Source organism: Haliaeetus leucocephalus, unplaced genomic scaffold (genome assembly GCF_000737465.1).
Source record: "Haliaeetus leucocephalus isolate CR32 unplaced genomic scaffold, Haliaeetus_leucocephalus-4.0 Scaffold251, whole genome shotgun sequence".
NCBI classification, from domain to species: domain Eukaryota; kingdom Metazoa; phylum Chordata; class Aves; order Accipitriformes; family Accipitridae; genus Haliaeetus; species Haliaeetus leucocephalus.
The window spans coordinates 3,289,784-3,314,440 of NW_010972687.1; the positions used below are offsets into that span (position 1 = coordinate 3,289,784).

At 37.4% G+C, this 24,657-nt stretch overlaps 1 protein-coding gene across 1 annotated transcript in view; it reads right to left on the reverse strand.

Annotated features, from left to right (window-relative positions):
• The window catches only part of PRUNE2 (prune homolog 2 (Drosophila)), a 109,709-nt gene extending 88,514 nt beyond the window's left edge, over positions 1-21,195 (reverse strand). The window contains exons 1-6 of the mRNA XM_010568734.1: positions 21,181-21,195; positions 20,927-21,052; positions 20,261-20,463; positions 18,754-18,917; positions 10,670-10,822; positions 7,999-8,093 (exon numbers count right to left, since the gene is read on the reverse strand). Of these exons, the coding sequence (XP_010567036.1) occupies positions 7,999-8,093; positions 10,670-10,822; positions 18,754-18,917; positions 20,261-20,463; positions 20,927-21,052; positions 21,181-21,195 (756 nt within the window). The remainder of the gene's footprint in view (positions 1-7,998; positions 8,094-10,669; positions 10,823-18,753; positions 18,918-20,260; positions 20,464-20,926; positions 21,053-21,180) is intronic.
• Between the last annotated feature and the right edge of the window lie 3,462 nt (positions 21,196-24,657).

Here is a 24,657-nt window from a genome sequence, read left to right on the forward strand (position 1 = left end):
GGTGGGGGGGGGGGGGGGGGGGGGGGGGGGGGGGGATATTTATTTCAAAATGAAAAACACAAAAGCAGTCACCAAGACAGACATTTGCTCAGAAATGCCCTGTATCTCTCTGTCACTTCCTGTGGGCAGAATTGCTGTCTTCTGTAGTAATGCAACACTAACTCTACCAAACCCCAAAGAAGTTCTTTTACTTATGGCTGGAATTATATTGTAATTCTGGATCAACAGTTTAATGTTCTAATTAAGTTGTTTCCCACACAACAGCAAAGAAAAAAACATAAACTAAATAGCAGAAAATAAAATTTAACTTTTCTGCAATATTTATATTGTTGTTATCCCTAACTATTATCAGTTCCTATATTCTCATGCATTATGGCCAGATCTTAAAATATTAAAAGACCAAGTTAGGTTTTACATTGAAATTTTTTAAAAAGTGTATTGTATTGCATAGAAAAAACTCTTTTTATGCTGAACGTTTCTCAAAACAGCACCTCCCGCTGTCAATGTCTATGCCCCATGAGCAGCTGAGCTGAGATGCTACTGACAAGAACTAGGAGAGTACACAAATGATAAATTAGTCAGCTTTGTAGAAGTCAGGAATGCAGTCCAATAATGATACTGTAGATGATAGCATCTTATTTAGCTGAGAGATAGTGTATATTATACAGCTGTATTTCATAAAGAAAATGTCTTAATTTCTTTAACACATTTCATAAATGATACAAAAGAAAATGCAGTCTATTTTCTTGAACAATGTACTTGTAAACACAAGCACATTTTTATTGTGATGTTAGTCGATTAATGTAATGTCTATGCTTATTCCTTTAATAATTCGCATAGTTATTTTACTTTGTTTATTAACTTTTGAACCAAGATTGAACAAAACCAGTAAAGGCAAAATCATAAACTATAGCATGGGCTAAATTTACAATTTGTGTCACATCTGGTCTAACAGATGAAGTCTATCCAATTTCTTCAGACACCAAAATAAACTGAAATCCTACATACATACCATTGCAGACCATATCACCGTATACCTTGTGCATTCGCAAAGAGATACTGCAAGTACCAAATCTCTGATGCTTCTGGTTTACTATGAGTTATGACAGCAGTATAGAATAAAATAATCAAATACACCTTGAAAAATGACAGTTGAATAAATAATTATTTAATGATTTAAGCACAGGAATTGGACTGATTGATAAATATAATGGTCTTTGCCAGTTTTACAAGTTTACATTTTTCTTACATCACAAGGGACCATAACGAACACCTTGCCTGACATCTTACATGACTTCATGCAGAAGCATGTCACTGCATAGGGGAACTTTAGCTCATATGACCCTCACATCATCTTCTGGAAGGGATTTGGTCTTTATTTTAAAACTAGAAACTATCCTGATAATCACTGTAATCGGAGAATTCAGCAGGTCTGCCTCAGCTCTCCTCATCTTGGACTGTACTCACTACAACTGGGGTACTTCAGCTGACCTGAGGCATCAACAGAACAGCTACCGTCCCCCAGAACACGACAGTCTGACATTTAAACATGAGTACAGTATTTACATTAATGCATGTTTGGCTGCATTACTCAGTCCTATAACATGATGACTTGACCCTCCTAATACTTCTAAAAAAGCAAATGAAAGTATGTTCAAGCTTTGTGTACTATGTATGTTATACATTTTCCTACAGGCAGATCTCACACACTGACATTTTAAGACCTTAATTAAGGTTGATTTATTTACAAATGGTATGTTTTCAATTCTCAGAAATGATGTATTTAATGTTTTATTTTTAAACACAATTAAAAAATAATATATAAATATATACATATTGCAAATGTAATACAGATAACAAATTCATTTAAGCCCATTTATGCACATTAGTGACACACCATGTGGCAGAAAGACTAGGACTACAAGAAGACCCCTTGGCGATTTATTTTATATTAAATCCCTAATGGCCTCTTCTCATCTTTGCAAAAATATGCACAAAAGTCCAGACTATGCAGCCACTGAAATGAATGGTTATTTATTTGCTAAACGAGAACCCTATGTTTAATGTTCCTTAGACATAAGGTAGTCTGCAAAAGTCGCATTCCTACAGCTCCATACATCATTTATTTTACATACCCTAACTTCTCACAACAGGCATCAGAAAAATACTTGTAACAGCATTGCTATTGTAAGTTACTGAGAATTTTGTTTCCAATTCCATTACTGGAAGATTAAATGTTAACATATTTACTTGGGGTTTTCTTCTTGTTTTGTTTTTAGCATTAAAAACAAATTCATGGACCAATCTGATGCCATTTAAAACATGTTTTTATTTATACTGCAAGAAAAAAGTTCCCAACTAGATAACTATGGTCCAATCATTACAGACAGAAAACAAAAGTTCAAACCTCCAAACTTGTTGTAGTATCACTTAACTGTGTGCAATAGTCTTCCTAGCACTTGTTTGACATGCTCCAGCTGAGACAGAGATTCTTGATTTCCTTTACAGATGTATTAAAAGCATCACTTTTCAAAATACGCAAATAAAATTGTCCAAATTAGTAACATAGTTGCATGCCATACTACTACTACAAAACAGCCTGAAAATTAAACCATCTCTCTGAGATCAGACTATTTATTCATTAGGAAGCAGATCCACTGTGTGCCCACACATTTCTGAATTTTCTGTTACTGTTGCTGGAACAGCTACTGTGAGTTTCTCTGAGACACAGAGCCACAAAGAGGAAAGCTGTTGCAAGAGCCAGAACTTTCCCTTGGTACCATCCTCAATTCATTTGGACTACTAGATTCTACCTAAGGACAGTCAAGCCAGCATGAACTTGCAGGTCACTTTCTTGGGGCAACAACACTGGTGACAGCAGCCCCCACTGAGGCTCTGACATTTTCTCTTGGTTGGTACCCCCATAGGGGTGGCTCCAACCTTACAACAATAAAAGCTTACACAACCTCAACAACCTGCAAATTGCCTTTATGAACTATTCAGATACCATGGCCAGAAACATGGACAAGAACCTCAGCAGATCAGTCAGCCTTCAGAACACACATATTCAGTCAATAGCAGACAATCATAGACTATTTGCCTTGTTTTCAACTGACTACCCTGCTTCTCCCTGGAGAAACTCGATTCTCTGTCTTGCTAAGTTACTCTAAGTTCTGTCAGCAGTTAGAATAGATTTTCATGAATCAAAAGATTAAGGATTTAGTCCAACAAACATGTTACTAAGTTACAATGTCATGAGCCATTTCAACTAAACTGAACACTCATGAAAACTGGATTGTTCTGGTGCACTAGACTTAAGAAAGCAGAGAATAGAGTTCAATTTACAAAGGCAGTATTCCTTCCTCAGGAAAAAAATGACTTTCACAGAAAGTCACATTGAGAAGATATTTCTCATTTCCAAGAGAATTCCAGCAGGGAACAAGCAAAATATACTCTCAGGGTATAACATAATGTAACAGAAATTAACTGTAACGCATGCACTGAATTTTGCTACAATATCCTATGAGTAATCATTATTATGACTTGGGGAAACTTTCCGGCAAAGGCAATAAAAATAACTGCGATCTGGGCGCTGCCACTTTTCTTTTGTCGCTTTCTTGAAAAATGCTGCTATGCATGTGAAATCCAAGTAGCATACGCTCTGGCAGCCAGTCACTGGAGACACAGGCCTGATTTCACCTTACAGCTTTAATGCCACCTAAATCCAGGAAGCCCAGATCCAAAGGTAGTTATCTCAAGAAATACAAAGCTGCATATAGACTCTTATAGAAACCTAAACACATCCACACGAAATGCCTTCCCTGCCTTTATCACTAATGACAACACTGTCTATCCCTTTAATATCTGAAAGATTCACTTTTATCAAGTAACTAAGCACCACGCAGCTGCTCACTCACTGCCCCCCCTCCCCCAGTGAGAGAAGGAGGAGAATTGGGGAAAAATAAAGAAGTAAAACTCGTGGGTTGAGATAAGAACAGTTTAATAGAACAGAAAGGAAGAAACAACAACAATAAAATGACAGTAATAATGATAAAAGGAGTGAAATATACGAAACAAGTGATGCACAATGCAGTTGCTCATCACTCGCCAGCGATGCCTCGTTAGTTCCCAAGTGGTGATTCACTGCAGCCCCACTCCTCCCAGTTTATATACTGGGCATGACATCACATGGTATGCAATACCCCTTGGGCCAGCTGAAAAATCCTTGACTTAGTCTAAACACTACTTAGCAACAACTGAAAACATCAGTGTGTTGTCAACATTATTGTCATACTAAATCCAAAACATAACACTGTAGCAGCTACTAGAAAGACAATTAAGCCTCCCCCAGCTGAAACCAGGACACACTTAAAAATCAGTTGACAACTAGTAAGCCAACAGACAATGGATGTTAATCACACACTGTTGATTGAAATCAGTATGTACATACAAATAAAGCACTGAGATCAATCACACTACTACTTTTGCATTCTTGTCTTTCCGCATGAGAAACTGGAGAGCAGGAGCATAGCTGCATGTGTCCTACATGTCTGAGTACTGCTATGCAACAGTACTAGAACTAATTATGAGTATTAACTTAAAATTGATGACTTATTAGTTACCATCATTTCTCTCCTTATAAAGTACAGAACTTAGAAAACATTCCCACAGATACTAGGAATCTGTAGCAATACTGACAAAAATAGGGTTTATAGCAACATATCTAACGCAAGCTTCAATTAATTTAAATACACTGCACATTTATGAAATTAATATCCTCATTTACAGAGGGGAAACTGCGGAAAAAAATTATTTATTTAGCATAGGAAATCAGCAGTAGAGAAGGGAAAGGAACGTAGCTCCAGGTCAAGACTTTGCTGAAAAGAGCATCCACCCTCTCAAGAATAGAGAATTTTTTCTGAATCTACTTTCAGTAAAGATCTGTAAAATTTGCCATAAAACAAGAAATAAGAAAAACTTAGAATCATTTGAGTATCTGCTACTGAGGTGTGACATTTGTTAGAATACCAGACCTAAGTGATCTCCATCTTTACTATTGAGATACTCTAACTGAAATCAGAGCTTCAGTGTCGGGCTACAACACTTTCACTCTTCATCATACATATACAACACAGCAGGAGATGCATGCTTGTGAACAGCTTACTCTAGCCAAGTATAATCATATAATCATCACCTTTGTTCTTAGCAGTTATCACCTACATGGTAGACCATTGAACCACAGCAAATAATCAAGCCTACAGAAAACACTTTAATGAAAGATACTTTTATATACCTGTTGATTTAAAAAAAAAACCAAACCAAAAAAAACCTTGTGAGATTTCTGAAGAAGCGAACACATTAGGGATTCAACACCTGCAACAAAGCCAAGCCTGTTCTTCATGTTCCCTTAATGTTTAGTCAGGTAACTTCTGTAGAGCACTTTGAGGATGAATAACAAATGACCACTGTTATCGCTGAGAAAATTCTGAAGTCATTGAAGTTCGTGTATTCTGAGTTCATAACAGAATTCTAAACTGAATAGACAGACAAGTCTGGACAGTTTTGTCTATAATTCCCTTCTATGTATCACGTTTCTGATACTGAGTGAAGTAACAAGCGCAGAATGTTTTTACAAGCCATCTGCTTTACCATCATGCAGACGATATCATCCCTGGCTCTAATAAGAGCAAGTAAGAAAGGTCTTGTGCTGGTCAAGCACTGTAAATCAGGGAGTTCAGAAAATGTTTGAACAAAGGGCAGTAATGCAGCAAATGCAAAACTGACCTCCATCCCAACTGTGAAACTGAGAGTTCTTTTAGTATAAAGTGTGACTTTGTAAAACATTATAACTAGAAAAAAAGCAGCTGCACCCCTGAAAAATTAGCTCTTTATGAAGCAAACTATTCACAGAAGAACAACAGAGAGCAGAAAGAAAAGAGATACACTTCTAACTTCCAGAAAAACACCATCAAAAATTCTAGTAATAAAATTACTTAACAGTTTGGGATTAAAAACGACCTAACATCAGTAAAACACTGAGCAGTTTGTTCTTTTTACATGCAAATGAATCTCCTTTTTCTTCCATGATGACCGCTAGATACACCCTAACAAAAACAATTATGAAACATTTATTGCTTGACCACCAGACTTGACACTCCTTGAACAAAGGATGTCAGCACAAAATGTTACACAATCACTCAAAAAAGTTTGAAAATTTGCCTGCTTTTAGGACTATGAAAACCTACTGTTGACAAATTCAATTTGTGAGTTGTGGCCAAAAGGAAGACAAGTTTTAGGTTATGATTTATTTTGAGTATGTAGAGTAGTAAAGATGAGTTCACCTACATTTAGCTGGAGCTTAGATCTGTGGAGTGCAAGGCCTGCATTCTATGTAGTATATTAAACAAGACTAAAAAGAAAATAAATTTAAAAAAAAAAAGGAATGTTAGAGCTAGCTCCTAATTACTAGCCCTATGTGTCCACCATTCACTGGAACTGACAGAATAAGAGAGTAAGATTTAAAACAAAAGAACAGGAAGATTTTATAAACAATTTTTTTAAATCCCATTTCCTCTTTTGGGGATTTATCTTGCAATACTCTTCCCCCACCCCCCTTCCTCCCAACCTTGGCATAATTTTCAGGAGAAAAATTATGGTTCATAAAGCAATGCACATTTGGTGGCTGGTAAAGATTGCCTGACACTGAGAAACTAAGCAGGGAACTAACAGATTTTCCTTCATTTCTTGAAGCTTTGCTAGCCAATTTGCTTTGTATATTTTAGTATGCAAACAGAAATATATGGAAAATTATTAGCTGGATCACACCACAAACTTTTTCAACCACAGAAGCACCTTATGTTTTGTAAAATGCATCACAAAAGACATGTTGTAAGAAATCTCATAGGATATACACAGGGAAGAACTATTCAAGTGATTTTTTTAAGTGATTCTTTTTAGTACCATTTGAAGTAAACTAAAGTTTTGATTAAAGTAAAACGTAAAAGTAGAAGATGACAACTTCTTCTGCATGTCAAATACTTTTGTATGGGTGACCTTCAGGCAAACGTTGAGACTGTAAATTGCAAATACATACTACGCAAAAGTCTCTCTTTGCTGTTGAGATTTTCTTCAGTCTAGTTAGTTTTATTATTAATCAGTCCACCAGTATGTAAACTTCCATCAGAAGTAACAGTGCCATGTCATACTTGTTCAATGATCTAAACTTTAATATATTTTAATTCATTTTTTTATATATTGGCCAGAAACATTTATATCTAGTTCAGGTCACGGTAAATAATTATTAATATCCATAACACAAATAATCTTGAAATAATGATACAAAACATACTACACAAGATTTTTCCCTAAGCAATTACAAAATGTTTGGGACTGGTCAAGAAAGAAAACCCAAGCAGCCACTTTCAGGCTGTCTCAGGGATACTCAAAAACACAAATCTGTAGTTTTGATCCAAAAGATCAAAATTCTAGGAACTTCTGCTCCATTGACGTCCTTTTGTTTCTACCAACATTTTAATTCAGGCAATATGGCAATGGACACACTTCATTACACAGTATCAAGATAGGTTTATAGAAGGCATAAAAGAATATCCCCTCCTCTCAAAAAGCTGAGAGAGTGTTAGACTGGCTTTATAAATTGTATGCTACACCGTAAGTGAAAGGTAGGACAAAGTCCTAGTTAGCACCTACCTACTAAAGTATGCCAGAAAGCTCACACCTTCAATTCACCCAAAGGCTGCAATTTGCTGATGCCGTTGTTTTAACACACCATGGTACAGACTAACAGGAAGAAATGATCAGATGCATAATAACGTAAGCCAGACTACAAACAGCTACTGCTTCTCTCAAAGTTAATTAAATCACTGAGAATTCTGCTCATGTATAATCTTGAGAAAATAACTGGCTCAAAATCTTTGCTAAAGAACTGTCTCTGTATGCAATAGGGCTGCTTACCAATATGCTGTTTTCGTTTCCTCTTACCTCTAGTGTCATGTACACAGTACTAATTGCTACTTTGATTTCTCCATCTGAAATCTCCTTGAGATCCTTCAGCATAACCTCCTCAGTACTTACACCTGTTTGAGAAGAGAAAGGAATTTCAATACATACAAGTGTCTACAGCTGACCAGATGCAGCAACATAAATTAAAAACACAGCTTAGACCTTAATGTTGAGCCTTTTGTATTTTAGACCATTCTATGAGAAAATTAAAACCAACATTAATATTTCAATGCTTAATGTTTCTAGAGAGATTTTTTTAAGCAAGGAAGAGATTTAAGGCCAGGGGCTGGGGGGAAGCAAAGGATGAAGAATTAAGTCTCCTGCAATGAAGTTGTGTGAACACTCACATTTTTTAAGCTAACTGAATTCGAGTTGATGATAAATGTATAGATAGACCATTCCTATGGTCTAATACAAAATCACTAACATGAAACACTTCTGGAATGAGTAATATATTGAAAAGCACATGTGGAATACTATGGTATTTATAAAATACTCAGAAGCAAAGCACTTAAGATATTCTGTAAATACAAAGTCATTCAACCTTTCTGACCTTCCTCACAAACTGATACCAACACCAATGGGTTTTCTTATGTACATCAGACGGTGAATGAACCAACTAGATATTTATGGACCATAGAAACAGAAGTCCATATTATCATCAGAAGCAACAGTGTAGAATTGGAATTGCTTCACATTGCAATCAGACATGTTGATATGTTTAAGTACAATGTATTGAAAATCCGTGTGACTAAGTTTCTCTAATGGGAGATGTCTGTCTAAAATGCTGTAAAGATTCTCAAATATGTACCATGTATAGGAACATGGCCATATCACACAATCAAATTCCAGACATGATAGCCAAATGTCTATATAAAAAAGCAGCAAGCCACTTACTTCAGTGTAGGGTGGCAATTAAAATGTCCACAGACTTTTAAAGCTTAGCAGTTTAACATCCAAAATGTGTTTGCATGACTGATTTTTAAGAGGGAGCCAAATACCAACTTAAGCCAGAGAAATGAATCCTCTCACTACTGTTGCTGTATAGAGTCCAGCTACTGCATTCAATTTAATGACAAGATGAACTGGCTCATGTTCACATATTTATTATATTTATGCATCTTTCCTTTTAAAAATATTTATAGGTAACCAGTAGACTTTCTGGTGGGCTACAGCCCACTGTGCCTCAAATAACAAATGAATTCACGAAATCAGGCCAATAAATTATTATTTCTGCATGAAACTGAGAACTTTTTTGCTGAATTGTCCTAATAGTGCCTGAAATAACAGGTATATAAGGTAAAATATTCACCAGAGGTTAGTGCTTTCAAAGGGCTCTAGAAACTCAACAGCACCTTACTAATACAAATGCCACATGAATATATGCAGTGTTAAGTATGTACCTTGTAATACACAGCAAACAGCAGCTATGGGACAAAAAAAAAAAAGAGCGTATGACGTTGCCCTCCTCATATGGCACATAAAAATTATTGATAACCAATGCCATGCAGATTGAATCTATTGTATCTACTTGTCCAAATTTTGCATAGGACATCAGGGTAAACTTCATGGGCCAAGTCTATGACAAACATTACTACACCATCTTCCCAGGCAACTTGCAGAACTAAGAACTGAGCTCCATAAAAGCCACTTTCACTGGGTCTCTCCAATCCAGGCTGCATTCAGTTAATTTCTGAACTACGATTCTTTGACTAATGTCTGGAGGAACTTCAGGGAACTATGTGGAGATATATAGCCATGAACTAATTTAGCTTGCAACCTCACTGAAAGAGCAAGCAAAGGAAGCAGCACCTCAAATTCTGTTCTTAACCACCAGCTAGGGCAGCCATCTCAGGCTGACTGTCTGAATTCAGATGAGAGGATTCTGTGGATGGGCAGAGAACGATAAAAAAAAGACTAAGTCTGCATGGACTTTGTGCATACACGATATATCTAACAAAGAAATACCTCAGTAATTCAGTGCTCAGTCTTTGGTAACAACTTGGTAGCCAATGCTGTTTAACAAAGAGTCAAAAATGTGAGAGTTGTAACAATTTTCTTCAGGCTTCCAGAGCATCCCTTCAAAAGCCTGCTACCAAATTTTGGGTTCAAACATTGGCACTTTTGAGGACTGAAAAAATGACATTGTATTCAGCTATTTCTAGCAGAAAAAAATGAAAGAACTGCAATTTTCCCACTGCTTCCTTAATCTTAGTCTGAAGTCAAATTCACTTCACTTGTACACAGACCTCAATAAACCTGGGAAGGGTCAGAAGATAAAACCCACTCCCACACCATGTGGGCAATTGCAGTATAATCTCTGCATATTGATTATGCCCCTATACTTCATCAACACAAATTCTCGACTAGCATACACTTGTAAAAGCAATACATGAAATAAATCCATGTTTACTTTATCTGTAAAAACAATACAAGATTATTTAAAAATTCAGTAGTTCCTCAACAGAAATCTAAATTCCATGATTCAGAATGTAAGCTGCTTAACTTAAAATTAAATATAATACATGTAACTGTCAATGAAGATAGCATGCTGCAACTTATTTTCACCACACACAACGAGCCAGCATTCTGATACAGTTACATAACTAAATTTATAAAAGGTCTGAAAAATGGAGGCAAGTTGCACTACCTTGTGGGTTAAACTGAGTCTCCTGGAGAACAGAGATAATTTCCTCTCGTGGGGGAAGATCTGGAAACTTTTCCTCTAGGATTGACAGCACTTTCTCCTGCTGCTCTGTAATTCTGTCAGCCTCCAAAGACAAGCACTTGAAGAGAATGCTTCCTGAAACATTGAAACACAAAAATCAATGCCTCCTGCAAACAGCAAAGAGGTACTACAGAAACAAGAACGTTTACTGTACCGCCATCCAAGCCCTTTCCTTCTTGGAGGTTGTTTCCACTGACAAGTTCACTGAAATAGATATTGAATGCTTTTCACACAGAAACATCCTCCTAACACAAAGGCAGTTTCTAAAATCTGAGCTGGGTGGCTTGTCAGTGCCTATGCTACAGCTAACCGGCTGGCCCCAGTGCTGCCATGGTGCGCAGCATGCTTCTATATGTCTAACACAGCTCTATGGCACGGCCACTAGCGAGCAGTGGGACACTAGGGCTTGTTCCTCTCTCTAAGCGTTAGACCAAGCGTCAGTAAGCTTGGAAACAGTAAATCCACATTGGCAACCTTCCTTCTACAGATGTGTCAATGAACCGCTACAATGGACCTAAGGAAGAAATTCTTTACGTTGGGGGTGGTGAGACACTGGAACAGGTTCCCCAGAGAAGCTGTGGATGCCCCATCCATGGAGTGTTGAAGGTCAGGCTGGACAGGGCTTCAAGCAACCTGATCTACTGAAAGATGTCCTTGCATGTGGCAGGGGGGTTGGACAAGATGATCTTAAAGTCACTGGTCATTTTGGTGTAACTGACTCCAGTCAATTCCTCATCAATGAACATACCAAAAAAGCACAGCATATTCAGCAAAACAAAACGATGCAATCATTTTTGAAATTTAAGAGAAACATAATCCAATAAATAACTTCACCATAATTGGTGTGGTCTTACAGTACAGAGGTGAGTTTGATGTCTTTTCAGACAACTATGTGCTGCATATATTCCATCCTGGATGGAACATTCCTGGTGGTTCAACGTTTAAAGTCACCCTTTCATTCCCTGGAGACTGGGATCCCATTTATTAGTATACCCAAAGATAGCCTTAGCTTCCAATTATTCACACTAAATTAAGGATAATACTATACTTCAGCATTGAAATTATTTATTACTGTACTGTGCACAGGGATTTCAAACAATCGTATGATTGCATTGCATCATGCCAGGTCAACGAGCAAATCAGTACAATAGTATATTGTAAGCCAAAATGTTTAGGCTTTAGCACAGAGCCAAGAGAGAAAAAGAAAAACTTGGACACAGCCATTCTCAATCTCACTAGACTGACTAGGACCCAAACACCTAGTATGTATCCATTTTTCTCCTACACCGTCATCACATAAAATAACAAAAAGCCTTTCTTCAACATTCATGAAGCACTGGCAACACAAAACAATTTTGCTGTGCTAAGTACACACCTCTTTATTAGACAAATCTTATGTGGATTAAATAATAAGTAATGCTTAACAAGCCAAAAGCCGTTCCCCATCCAATATTAATTTCTGGAAAGTCACGTATGTGAAATTCCATTCTGTGTTTCTGTTACAGATATTGTCACTGCCAATACTATTTTAATTCTCAGCATCCTCTTCTTTATGTCAGTCTTACCATCACTTTAAGACAATGCTCCTACCCTATCTGATATCAAAAATATTAAAGAAATACAGACTGCGTGAAAATCATGTATACTGACCCAGACTGACATTTGTAAATTTAGGTACACAAAACATGGCTCTACAGCAAGCAGATTTCAGATGTCTACAGGTAAACAACTGACATATAAAGCACCCAAGATCTCTCTCTCTCTGTCTCTATATATATATTAGCAAGGCCTATTTTTCAATCCCTTTTATGTGAAGCAAGTTTCTCAATCAGTAGCCGCCAGGATAATTTATCTAACAATATCCTTTCGTAGTTCCCACCTGTAACCAGGTAACAGTGCCTGTGCTACATATTCTTGTCCATACCTTGGGAAGGGCAGTGACCAGAATGAGTTAGACAGCCCACGGCACACTCTTAGTCAGAGTGTGCTGAGTCTGAGCTGCACCTGGATAAATGGCAGTTCAGGGACCAGGTTCCATGAAATTATTTTAGCAATAACAATCTTCTGCTTTTTCAGCACCCTTTTCTTCTTCCTCCAGGAGCAGACAGAGAAATTGCTCACCCACACACAGAGGAAATGGAGACTCCAGCAGAAAGTACTGGACCCATAATGCATGCTCAAATTCAACACACAATTACGTATGGGAGGGAGGCTGTAGCACACCCCATTACAGCCTCCCAGCAGCACTAGGATGAGCTAGGCAGTCTGTGCATCTGCATAGGTCCTCATACACGCAATGTATCAAACTTTCACCACAGCTGTGTGTGCTTTGGCAGGGAAAGTATTTGGGGAAGACAAAGAAGGGAAAATCTTAACAAAAACATACTGGAAAATGCAGTAAAACGAGAGGTTTGAGTTCTATATCCAACCAAGCTCATCAGTTTTGAAGGCAACATGGCATGAGCTTCATTGTCTGCCTAATTATACAGAAATAACTACTACGTAGTGGCTTTGGTGTCAGGTCAGCAACTTCTGATTCATTTTAGCTCCATATACCACAAATCATTTCAGCCTAATTACAGGATTGATTGTGAATTGAGCAATAACTATACCACAGTTTTTATCTAGTCAGTCCTGGATTTCAGCTGAGCTGCAAGACAAATGCAGAAATATGTCCTTCCTAAAACATAATAAAAGCTCAACCATACAGAAACAGTCAAATGAAGATAGTTTCCGAGTCTCAGAATTCAAGGAGAAGTATTTTTTCCTGTTTCTCACAGAAACAATTCCCATACTATTACAATAAAATGAAATAGATTATTTAATTAACCTTTTTTCTGTGTCAGTACTTCAAATAGGTAATGTTCCCATCCAGTGCAGGCAGTTTCTACTGTAAAGTTCAGGGCTGGGCCACCAAATTAAACTGACTAGCTCCAGGCTTTATGTCACCCAGCCTTTCTAGAGCCAAGCAAAAGGGTATTGGGAGGCAAGACAGCAAAGGAGTTGAATGAAGAAGAGGAAGAGTCTTGTATTTCTCCAACTGCAGGAAATAGGAGAACTGGCAGCAGAAAGCTGTGGTTACACCAAGACAAGTTCTAGCAGCCAGGTCAGTATCTGGCTGTGATTTTAACAAATGCCTAAACCACAGCAGCTACGCAGCACCAAAAATCATAAGTGTCTGTTTGCTAAAGTAGTACACGGATTTCTTTCATACCAATGCAGTTCCACTATAGTGTTGCAGCAGCATTGCTCATGCCAATAAAACTAGCTTAATTCTCCTAAACACATGGATTGGTGGAAGGAAACTTTTACATTTTTTTATCTATTCCCCAAAGAAAAGGGATGGAAAGGACATGCTGCTGCAGCCTACCATGCATTTCTACAGGTACTAGTGTGCATTTGTCTCCTGCTTTCACATGTGTGAGAAATTCTCAGTTTCTTCAATGGTGAGGCCATCTTGGATTTGATCTCACCTTTGGCAGGACACAGACATCACTGCAAAGTTGTAAAATCAGAGTATGTTTAGACATGCACTGTACTGCAGCATCTAACTGGAAGCCTTTGCCTTTCACCGCTCAGTTCATCTCAGGGTCTATCTGTTTGCATGTTTTGATCAGAGGTGACATCTTCAAAGAGCAAAGCAAACTCAGAAATTTGGGGATTTATCACTTAATACAAGAATGAAATGCAGTCAGCCTGAAATAATGCCTCATCATAGGCAGACATCTTAGAAAGGTTTTTAAAAGGCTATTTTTCCTGCTTGTCACAGCAATACTGTAGTGCTTGCAATTGCTAACTTTTCTGCTAGGATGAAAGCAAGAAAATGATCCTTCTCAAATTAACAGGGTGTCAGCAAGCCCCAAGATCAATATTTATTCTTCCTTCATTCTTTAATACTATTCTCATCAGCAGGAAAGAAAGGCACATATGTCTTCTCTCCCAAGCATCCTCAGCATCCCTGTGAGGGTTAAGGGTCCAGGTAGTTTAGAAAAACAGTTCACTCAAGGTACTTTTGCTTGGCCAAAGGTCAGTACTCCTTTTAGTCATGTGCTCTCTTGTAAGTACCTGCTATAAAAGAGATACATGGGCTCAGAAATCTCCTGCAGATTTTACTGAGTGCTGGTGCAACTCCCCCAGGGTTTCTGAAAGCGTAATGGAGGCTGCTCTGTCTGCTGACAAGCACAGAAAAAAGAAATATATAATAGGTAATACAAGATTCAATATTATTTCTTGTGTACATCACACTACATTACAGATATTTTTTTCTGAAGGAGAGGTCACTAGAAAATAGGCTAGGACTCTTAAAAAAAAAGTGCATTTTATTCTTTTCTGCAAAGCAGTTTAGAAGTGGAGCACTAGTTTTGCCAAAAGCAATTGCTGTGCATTAATATTAAACATGATCTAATGAAGGCAGAAGTCGTTTTGGGAAAACATTAAGAACAGCACAAGCATCTCCTGAATTACAAGTTTATGGCTGGGAGAAACAGTACAATGAAAACATAGGCATTTTTCCTGTTGAGGTTTTGTTCCGTGACCTGGAAAAATAAAGGACAGGGAAAAGGGGAAAACCAACAGTCCCTCACAGAAAGCATACTTCAACACTCTCCACCCCAAAAAAACCCACACACCAAAACTGTAAAACGGACCCAAGCAAGCAGTCTTCATTGTAATTAACAGGAAAGCCACAAAGCTGGAATAAAATGTAATTGGGGGGGGGAGGGGGGAGGGCACGGGGTAAGCATTGCCTCCATGAAAACTGTTTCCATACATAAAACCAAAAGTACCAGTCCAAATAAGTGCAGTATTTGGTGCAGTTCAAAATGCTTCTTTCTTTCTGGCATACCTATTAAGGATGCACCAATTAGGGAACACGTGAATCATCTGATCAATGTACAAGACAGAACAAAACAAAACAAACAAAAAAAATTGGCATCATTCCCAAAGTCCTTAAAAGGGCATTTCTTAACATTTATCTGGGTGGCTAGAATAACAAACTAATCTCTACTGAAAGTCAGACTGCCCCAAAAGGGCATGAAAAGACCTCAACTATGCAGCTCATAACTAGCAAAAGCAGACTCATATGAAAAAAAAATTGCTGATGTTCTTGCTGTAAATCTGTCTCTATTGACATGTTGCACTGTGCACCTTGTGGCATCCTTCAAGGCCTTATACAAATAAACATAAGGAGGCATTTTTGAGAGTGCACTGACCCAAGGTACCTGACAGTGAGTGCCTGGAATCACATCCTTGCCAGCTGGCTGCAACATAAAATGTAATGATTCAGCAGTTTAATGGATCTAGAGTTTGGCAACAGTCCCCTTGTAAACATCTCTGGGGAAATAAAATAATACAGGCCTAAGACTCTGGCAGGTTCTATAATTGTTTGCTTCTGGCACAAATCCAGGGACAGCACAAGCTCTAACTTAGGGCAAATATGGCTGTACAACACTGACTCTCCAAGCAGGCTCTATTCAAAGCCCAAGGGTAGAATTAACTTATAGCATGTCTGACAGGGAGACAAAGATACCAGGAAAGCATTCAGCTGAAAAAAAAGTCCCTAAATATTAAACTGCCTAAATCAATAAAGTTCAGTTTCACAGGAAAAGTCTTTTCTCTTGACTTTGTTTTTTAAACACAGAGAAGCAGGTGAAGTTTGTTCAGAATTGAAATATGGCAGGTTATAAACATCTGCCTTTGTTATTGAAATAAAAAAAAATTGCTAACAGACTGTGAGAAAAAAGAACTTTGAAAAAGAGGCAACAAATGAAGCTGTCACAGCCACTACGTGATAATTATTAAAACATGAGATATTTGTATTATATTACTAGTCTTCTAGCAAAATACTCACTGGAAAGCCAGAAAATGAAAGATGAGTTCCCAGCTCAGAGACTCAGATGTCAGGATCTCTCAGCTGTTTCATGAAAATAAAGTCCTAATTCTTAGCACTTTGACTTCCACTTCAGCCTTCTGTTCTGAACTTGCCCCAAAACTTATACATGCTAACAATACACAGATTTACATTGGCAGTAACATAACAAAGTGGGAAAAACCCAGTAGGACCTCCTCATCGGCTCTATGCCCATGGAGTGCCACCAGACAGACGGGCCTTCCTGTGAGCCTCTACACACGGACTGACTGGTAGTGAGAATGAAGCAGCCACCCATCCTTCCAGACCATAATATGTGGTCCCTTAATTTCCTATGTTCACAGGTGAGATGAATTCCAAAGCTATACTTTATGGGCAAGGACTTTGACAGAAGGCCATAATATATACAGAGAAACACAAAAGCTAGACTTGGGTAGGTTGTATTTGATCTTTTATTTTCAGACAGCTTGTAGTTCTGCCATCTACATACATTTATATCCAGGACGTGTTTTTTTTTAGTCTTGCCAAAACCAGTAACGGGATTCACTGACTTTTCTGAATTTGCAATGGAAGGTTCTAAAGTACTGAAAACCTTTTCTATTTTAAGAGACCCACAAGAGGACTCACTGTATTGCTTGCCCTTCTACACGTACAAACTGCATTGTGGGGAGAAGTAGAAAAGCATCAAGTCACAAGTGCAGCTGTGTTTTATTGTTTAGGCTTTGTCAATCATTTCTCATACCATGCAAGAGAAGGTACGCAGGGACTCGCATATCCACTCAGTTCCTCAAACATAAGCTACCAAACACAATAATTAAAATGAAGTTACTAATTTAAAAAAAAAATTTAGCTACAATCTCCCTCCAAACTGGAAGTGCCATCTCTAATGCAAACACTTTCAGTATTTCTCTAATAAAAGCACTTTATTTTAATTTGGATACAGACCAGAAAGACAAAACATGCAGACGCTTACAACCATGTATAGTACTTGAACATGTTCTTGTTCATGATTCAGAGCACTGCCTCCTGACTCTTTCCACCACCAAACAGGTATGCTGAGAGATCCCCAAAAGCCCTTTTTGGTTCTGCCTCCAAAATCAATTACTATGCTTGGTCATTTGCCTAGATTCCTGGATAGATACTTAACAGAAATTTGGACCTTACAAAAATATTTCATGGCAGGTTTACTAGAGCTTATTAGCATGGAAAGATACTAAAAGAGCAAGCTAAATGCTGTGTTACTGTTAATGCTTCTTCCATGGAAACATAAAAAAATTAAAATTACCTTTTGTAATTTCTCATAACATGCGCATTACACTAGTTATCACAGTGATGAATACAATGACAAGCCAAGACTCCAGTAGCTTCTGAAATCAAGTGTAGGCACGTTTTCATAATCTTCATTAAACTTGCCCACATTAATTTCTTAAAAGGGCATTTAACAGTTGCACATGAATTAAAACCAAGAACCTTTAAAATTCATTAAACACTATTAAAATTCAGTAAATAACTTAAAAGCAGCAATCAGTTCTTTTCAATCCCAGTTTTGTTTCCAACTGAAGAGTTCTGCTGCAGCAAATAAACTGAAGAAACTAATACAAACAATGAACTATGAAGACAGAAATGAAAATACTTCTGACTATTGAAGCCCCATCCTTTGTACTCTATCTGGCATACAATACAAAAGAAAAGGAGAGCACAATGAAGATTTGGTTACAGCGTTTTTAAACAGTAAAAGTTTTGCATCACACCATCATCCTATAAAAAGGTACCACCATCAGGAGAAGCTTTAACATGTAAATATTAGATTCCAATCCATATTGTTGTCCACAGTGCCCCTGGAATCGACGAACTGCACAGCTTTTGCAGCTACCCAGCTGGTGTGTCGACAGCTCCATTTAATATTCTTGTCTAGTGATACAGCAAAGACCTCTCATGCCTATTTTTAAATGCACATTTTTAATATTCAATATAATGTTACTCTTTAACAAACTCTTTACTCCCTGCTTCTTTTATGAAGCTTCCTGTGGTCTTTAAAGGGATTGTTAACCAAAGAATGGATCACACTCTTTCTGCATGAGCAGATTCAGAAACACTCCATTAAACCTTTCAGTATTTAATATAAAGAGTAATCTCTCACCTCTGAGGAGATAAGCCAGTTGCTGAGTGATTAACTCTGGTGCCTCTTGAAGAATCTCCTTTACCACTAAAGCAGACGACGACGCTTCTAACTCCAGGCTGCCGTCACATTGCTCATCTGGATTGATGACTTTGACAACAGCCGACTGCAAACTTTCATCCTCACTATCAAGCAAATTTAAAAATTATATATATATTTATTTCTAGCTGCTTAGACAACCCAGTAAAACAGTGCAAAAAAATTTTTTTTAATTCTGGACTATAACACTATTGTTATTGCTATTTGAAGTCTGCTATAAAGCCAATGAATGTCACAATGAAGTCCTAAAACTGTAATTTTTTTAATGAAGCATTCACAATGGTTTTATTGCTTGATACATCACTAAGTACTAAGACTGAAATGTTTACATTTCCATTATCAAAATCTTTAAAAATTAGTAATTTGAAAAAAAAATATTTCTACATGTACTGAAATTATCACTCTTTATATAGGGGAGATTTGGGATTTTCCCCATTCGGTATTTTGAAACCTTACAAAAGATCTTTTTTTTTTGCATTTAGACACTTTATGTTTCTGCTTATAATAGCAAATAGCAAAGCCAAACTATATTTAATAATATGAAACGTTAATCATAATTCTTTAGAAGGAAAAAACACAGGAAGGGACAGTAATAAACAAAAACCAAATCTTATAGATAATTTTTACTTTGGAAAAGTGAATTATGTACTGAGCTGACTGCAGTTAAAGAATCAATAGCGAAGAGATTTATGCATATTTCTCATTTTAGATTTTCCCTGCTTTTATTCTAACCTACAAACCCCTCAGAGTAGGATGGGGCCATAGCACAACAGGATGTTACTTACGTTAAATGAAGTTCTAAAGACAGTTGGAAGTAAACAGCATCCTTCATTCTGGGCAAGACAGGCAGACCATTACAAAGAGGCTCCCTATAAAAGATTCACTACGGACCTGTAAATATTCCCTCTTAAGGACAGGTGTATGGACTGTGGTCTTTCACAGAGCAACTCTGAGCCTCTGGCACCAAGGACATTTTGAGAAAAATGCTGTAGTTTGTAAGGACTGCAATAATCTAGCAACCAACTTAACAGCACTTATGCAAGTGTGCTGGCCATCTCCAAATCAATGTCAGAGTCTTAATGCCTTTAGTGAAAGCTAACGAAGAAGCAGGAAAAAAATATGATCTCTTATTTACTCGTCACAGGAAACTTCCAGACTATCTAAACTAAACTGAACTTAAACTATCTAATCTAAGCTGCTGAAAATGCGAAGTCCTTAAAAAAGGGAATTCCATTAAAAGTGATGGAAAGATGACTATTTAGTTTGTTACATTTATTGGACATAATTAGAGACAAAATATATTTTAACTTTTTTTTTCCCTCTGTGTTAACACAGCAATACCAATATTAATGCAGAAAATATTTAAAATACAATTTTTAAAACAGCTCAAACCTGCATAAGCCATCTTGTTGTACATACAATGCAATACCTTGTCAGCATGTTGCTGTTTACAAGTGTTAAAGACAATTTCCCTTCAGCATTCAGCTGGTGCAAATTGATTTCATCTCGGAAGATATGGAATGACTCCGGGATATTCAGCTCCTCCAATATAAATCTTGTCTCTGTGAAGTAGCTAAAATCTCTTCTTGGTATGTTCAACACGGGTAAGCAAAGAACGTCAGGAGGACTGACCTGTAAGGTAGGTGTGCATTTGTCAGAGTTGCATAAAATAAGACCTGTTTTTTATTAGGAAGGTGTTTTAATAGAGCAAGCAATTAGAAACAGTCTGAATTTTCTGTTTGATTTTCCCCCCCTTTTACTTCATTTTTTAAAAAACATCTATTGCTTTTTTTCTTGTTCTTCTTTCTCTGTTTGCCTCCCACAGAATCACTGGGAAACCAAGAAGAAAGGAAAAAGAATGATGTACAGGGGTGATTTTTTGCTGCTGTTGAATAAGCCACCTAATACTTGCTCATTAATTTTTCTATAGAAAGAAACGTACATTGTTTCTATTTAAAAATCTCACCTCTGATTATAACAAAATCGTTGTCCAGAATAATGTTTTTACAGTATGTTTTAATTGACTTAACAATAAGGTGTCTGTAACAACCTGGAGCAAATGAGTTAAGACCACTCAGTCCATTTTTACCATTACCTTGTCGAGAAAGTAGGCATAGGCCAGAGTAGAAATGAGCGAATCCAAATCACAGGATTTATTCCCAAGAACAACATGGACCTTCTCCAGGCGTTTGCTCCTGTTCTGTAACACATTAGAAGACAACTGCAATGAGTGACAAGGATGAGAAAAAACGAAGCCCGATCACCAAGACACTTCAAAAGACAAGTTAAATATCAGGCACTGTCCTCAGTTGTAGTGCTTTTCACCACTGGCTGAAGGAATGCACTTACTGTTGGGTCAGACATGTTTCCCTGGATTCATAGCTCCCAAGAAAGCCAAGAAATCTGGATTTCGTAAGAGACCCCGGTTTAGAACCCAAACAAGATCTAACCTGACAGAAGTCCCTTTAGCAGCAAAGTAACAGATAAGCAGCTTCATGTGTATGTGGAAAAAGCTTTTGAAAACACCTCACTAGTCTAATAAGAAAAGCAGTCCCAAAGAGTGTAGCAATACACATAGCAAACTATACATAGCAAGTTGTAATTTTAACCTTCCCTTTTTTCTTTGCTCAGCTGAAATCAGTAACTAGACAAAGAAAGTGGCTTTCACCCTGACTCTTCAGAAGCTGAACACACTCAGTGAAGCACCAAGGGCTTTGAGTTGTTCTCACCTGCAATGGGAACTGAGTCTGTTCTGCGTTTAATAAAATTCGGAGCCTTCCAAACTCAAGAAAAAGTAAAGACAGACAAACTGCGGGAAAGCAAAATATTGCAGGGAAATGTCTACCTTCTTCATAATTGCACATACAAAATGCAAGGTGATGTTTTCCTCTTGTGCAAATCATTAATGTCAAGCTAGCTGCATGGAAATATTCCAGTTTATTTTCTTTTAATGAGGTATGTTTCTTAATTTGAGAAACATCTGACTGACATTAAGGTAGATGTTTCAGAACCAAACATATGCAATTAAATACTTTTGTTGTTGTTGTCATACACAAACTGATGTACTTTTTGGTATTTTGAATTAGGATTCTGGATATCAAATAAAATTTTAATCTTTCAACAGAAGTATATAATTAGTATATAATCTTCAGTGACTACAAATGGGCAATTTTTTTTAAACTAACCTTTTTTCTATGTGTCTAATCTCACCTCTATCTGGATATAAGGAGGAAACTTAGTTCTCTTTCCCTTATATTGAACACAGCCATCAAAATACCTTTGGGTAATAAAACAGAACACCTATCCTCCATTCCCTATGTATTGGGAAAGACAGACAGCTTTCTGAACAGTACAGTGTCTGGAACAGATATGTTCATTTAAGCTGTAGGCCTTCACCAGCAATGAACTGTCTCCATCTTCCTCTTTTCAATATATTTTTTGTCATATTTTTCTTCTGCAGCATACGTTTCTGATCGATCTGCTACTCTAAAGAATGAAAATAAAGTTCATAAGCTCATCATTTTTTGGTATTATTCAGTGTATAGAAGTCTTTTTCTTTAGGTTCATCATAACTACATAGCAAATGACTTAACCCTGAAAAAGAAAGAAACTGAATGAACTGACAAATTGATTATTAAATCTACAAAGTCACCCACACCTCCAGGAATCCAGTGCAAACAACAATACAAAAAATTTCAAGCCATCTGATGCTGTTCTATATCTACATATTCTGTACCTATAAAACGATTTGCTTCCTGTTGCTCATACTCCACAAAACACCACCCCATATAGAACTAGCAAGGATCCTCAACAGTCATCTGGGTTTCAGTGATGAATGTCAGACCTATTCATGTCATCAGGTACATGAGTGTTTTCTTTTGAAAAATTAAGAAATTTTTTGTGTTGTCTTTGGAACTCATTCTCTCAAGCACTAAAATCTGCACACTTGTTTTTACAACTTAAATGTTAGCTGTAGCTTTGTTAAACTCACATTAGCTGTAGCCTTGTTACACAGGTATATTGCAGTTCTAAAATCTGTAGAAAATCATGTGGGAAGAGAACTACCAAAGACAGAAAACTCTCGTTGTCTTAACAGCTGTTTAAAAGAAAAAGAAGAACTCACATTTCTAAAAAAAACAAACCACCCAAACAACCCAGCATCTTTCACTCCTTTGTATGTGCCATCATGCCCCACCCCACCCCCCTTACCTCTTCAGGAATGGAGACAGAACAATTACACAAAAATTGAAAAATTCCAAGGCTGAAAGTTTCTGAACCCTACACCTGACTTCTGAAGACATGAAAAAAGCACAGCTCTAAAAGAGCAGAATACAAAAAGAACACAGCAGAGCAAGAAAGCTCTGGAGAACATCTCTTTGTAATCCAAACAGGTCAACTAGCCATCTGAGGACTGCATTTGTAAGTCCAGCACACCAGAATTTCATCAGCACATATGAACCAGAACAGACTGTGGAAGGTCAAGCCATCTCCTCAGACTCTTCTCAAGAGCTTAACAAGAACTCTGAGATGGAGCTTATTAAGCTGAGTTTTCAATATGACAGTAAGCAGACTAACAGTGAGAGGGTATATTTCTTGGTCAGGCTGTTAATATACTGTCCCTCCAAACAACTGCTGGTTTCTTCCAGAGTATTTCTGCCCAAGACAAACATGCAGTCGAGGTAACCTACTAGCTACTGCCAACTCTTTCCGCAAGGAAAGGGAAGGGAAAACAAGTTTCTGAAGGCGTTCAGGGGTTTCTGTTGCATGCTGCCTTTCTCTGGTCACTCCAGAGAGGATATACTTTTGTTTCTTCCACTACAATTGGTTATTTTAATCACTCTACCCCTCCCTGAGTAAGAATCTGTTCACTTGAACAAAACTACGCCATTTCACTCCCTAATCTCTCATTTGTGACTTTTAGCAAAGTGTTTTGGCAATGGGGTTTTTCCAATTAAAAATGACAGCTATTCTACTAATGTTAAAATACAAAGTCAGCCTGTAAGCTGTCTTAACAAGTAATTCAAGTTCCTGTTTCACAGATTTCAAGGCCAAAATTGGCCACAACAAACATCAAAGAAAGTCTGTGCTTCACATTCTGATGATGTAAGACACACTGACAAGAGAGAAAAGTGATAGTCCACACTTGTTTCATCAGTCTGAAGAATTTTCTTCATTAAAAGTGTGAAAGCATGACTTTTGAAGAAGTGCCTTCCAATACCAAATCATGTATTACCAAACTAATTATTAATAATAAAATAAATTGATATCATTAATCAAATTGATTAATTTCCTCTCCCCATGTGTAGCTCCCTGACGGCCTTTTTAGTAACTTACTACTACTTATTAATAATAACCTTCCAAAAAGTATATCGCCATAAAAGCAACCCTGAAGTATGTCCTCCCAGAGCCATCCAAGCATATTATCTTATAGGCCTGAGACTGCTTCCACTCCCATCATCTCGGATACAACTAGTTTGCACAGTCTACTGCTTGCTCATCAGCCAGCTAGGAGAAAAGCAGGCACATGGATGTGAGGCTTCCTCTTCCAGGTCTTTCCAAACGAAGACCCCAGCAGAGAAGCCCACAATCGGGAAGACGAAGCTTTAGATCCATAAATGCTGTGAGACTTAGCTGCCATAGGACTAAAATGTGATTAACTCCTGCAGCTACCACAGGTAAACCTGAGAGGAATCATGAACCCTCAATTTCTTTAAGAATTAAAAAATTTAACCAGTTGATGATGAAACTGGAACTCAAACTACATAAGAGACCACTGATCTCTCTTAGTGCTGATGGGTTTTTGTTTAGCTAGATTAAAGAGAAGTT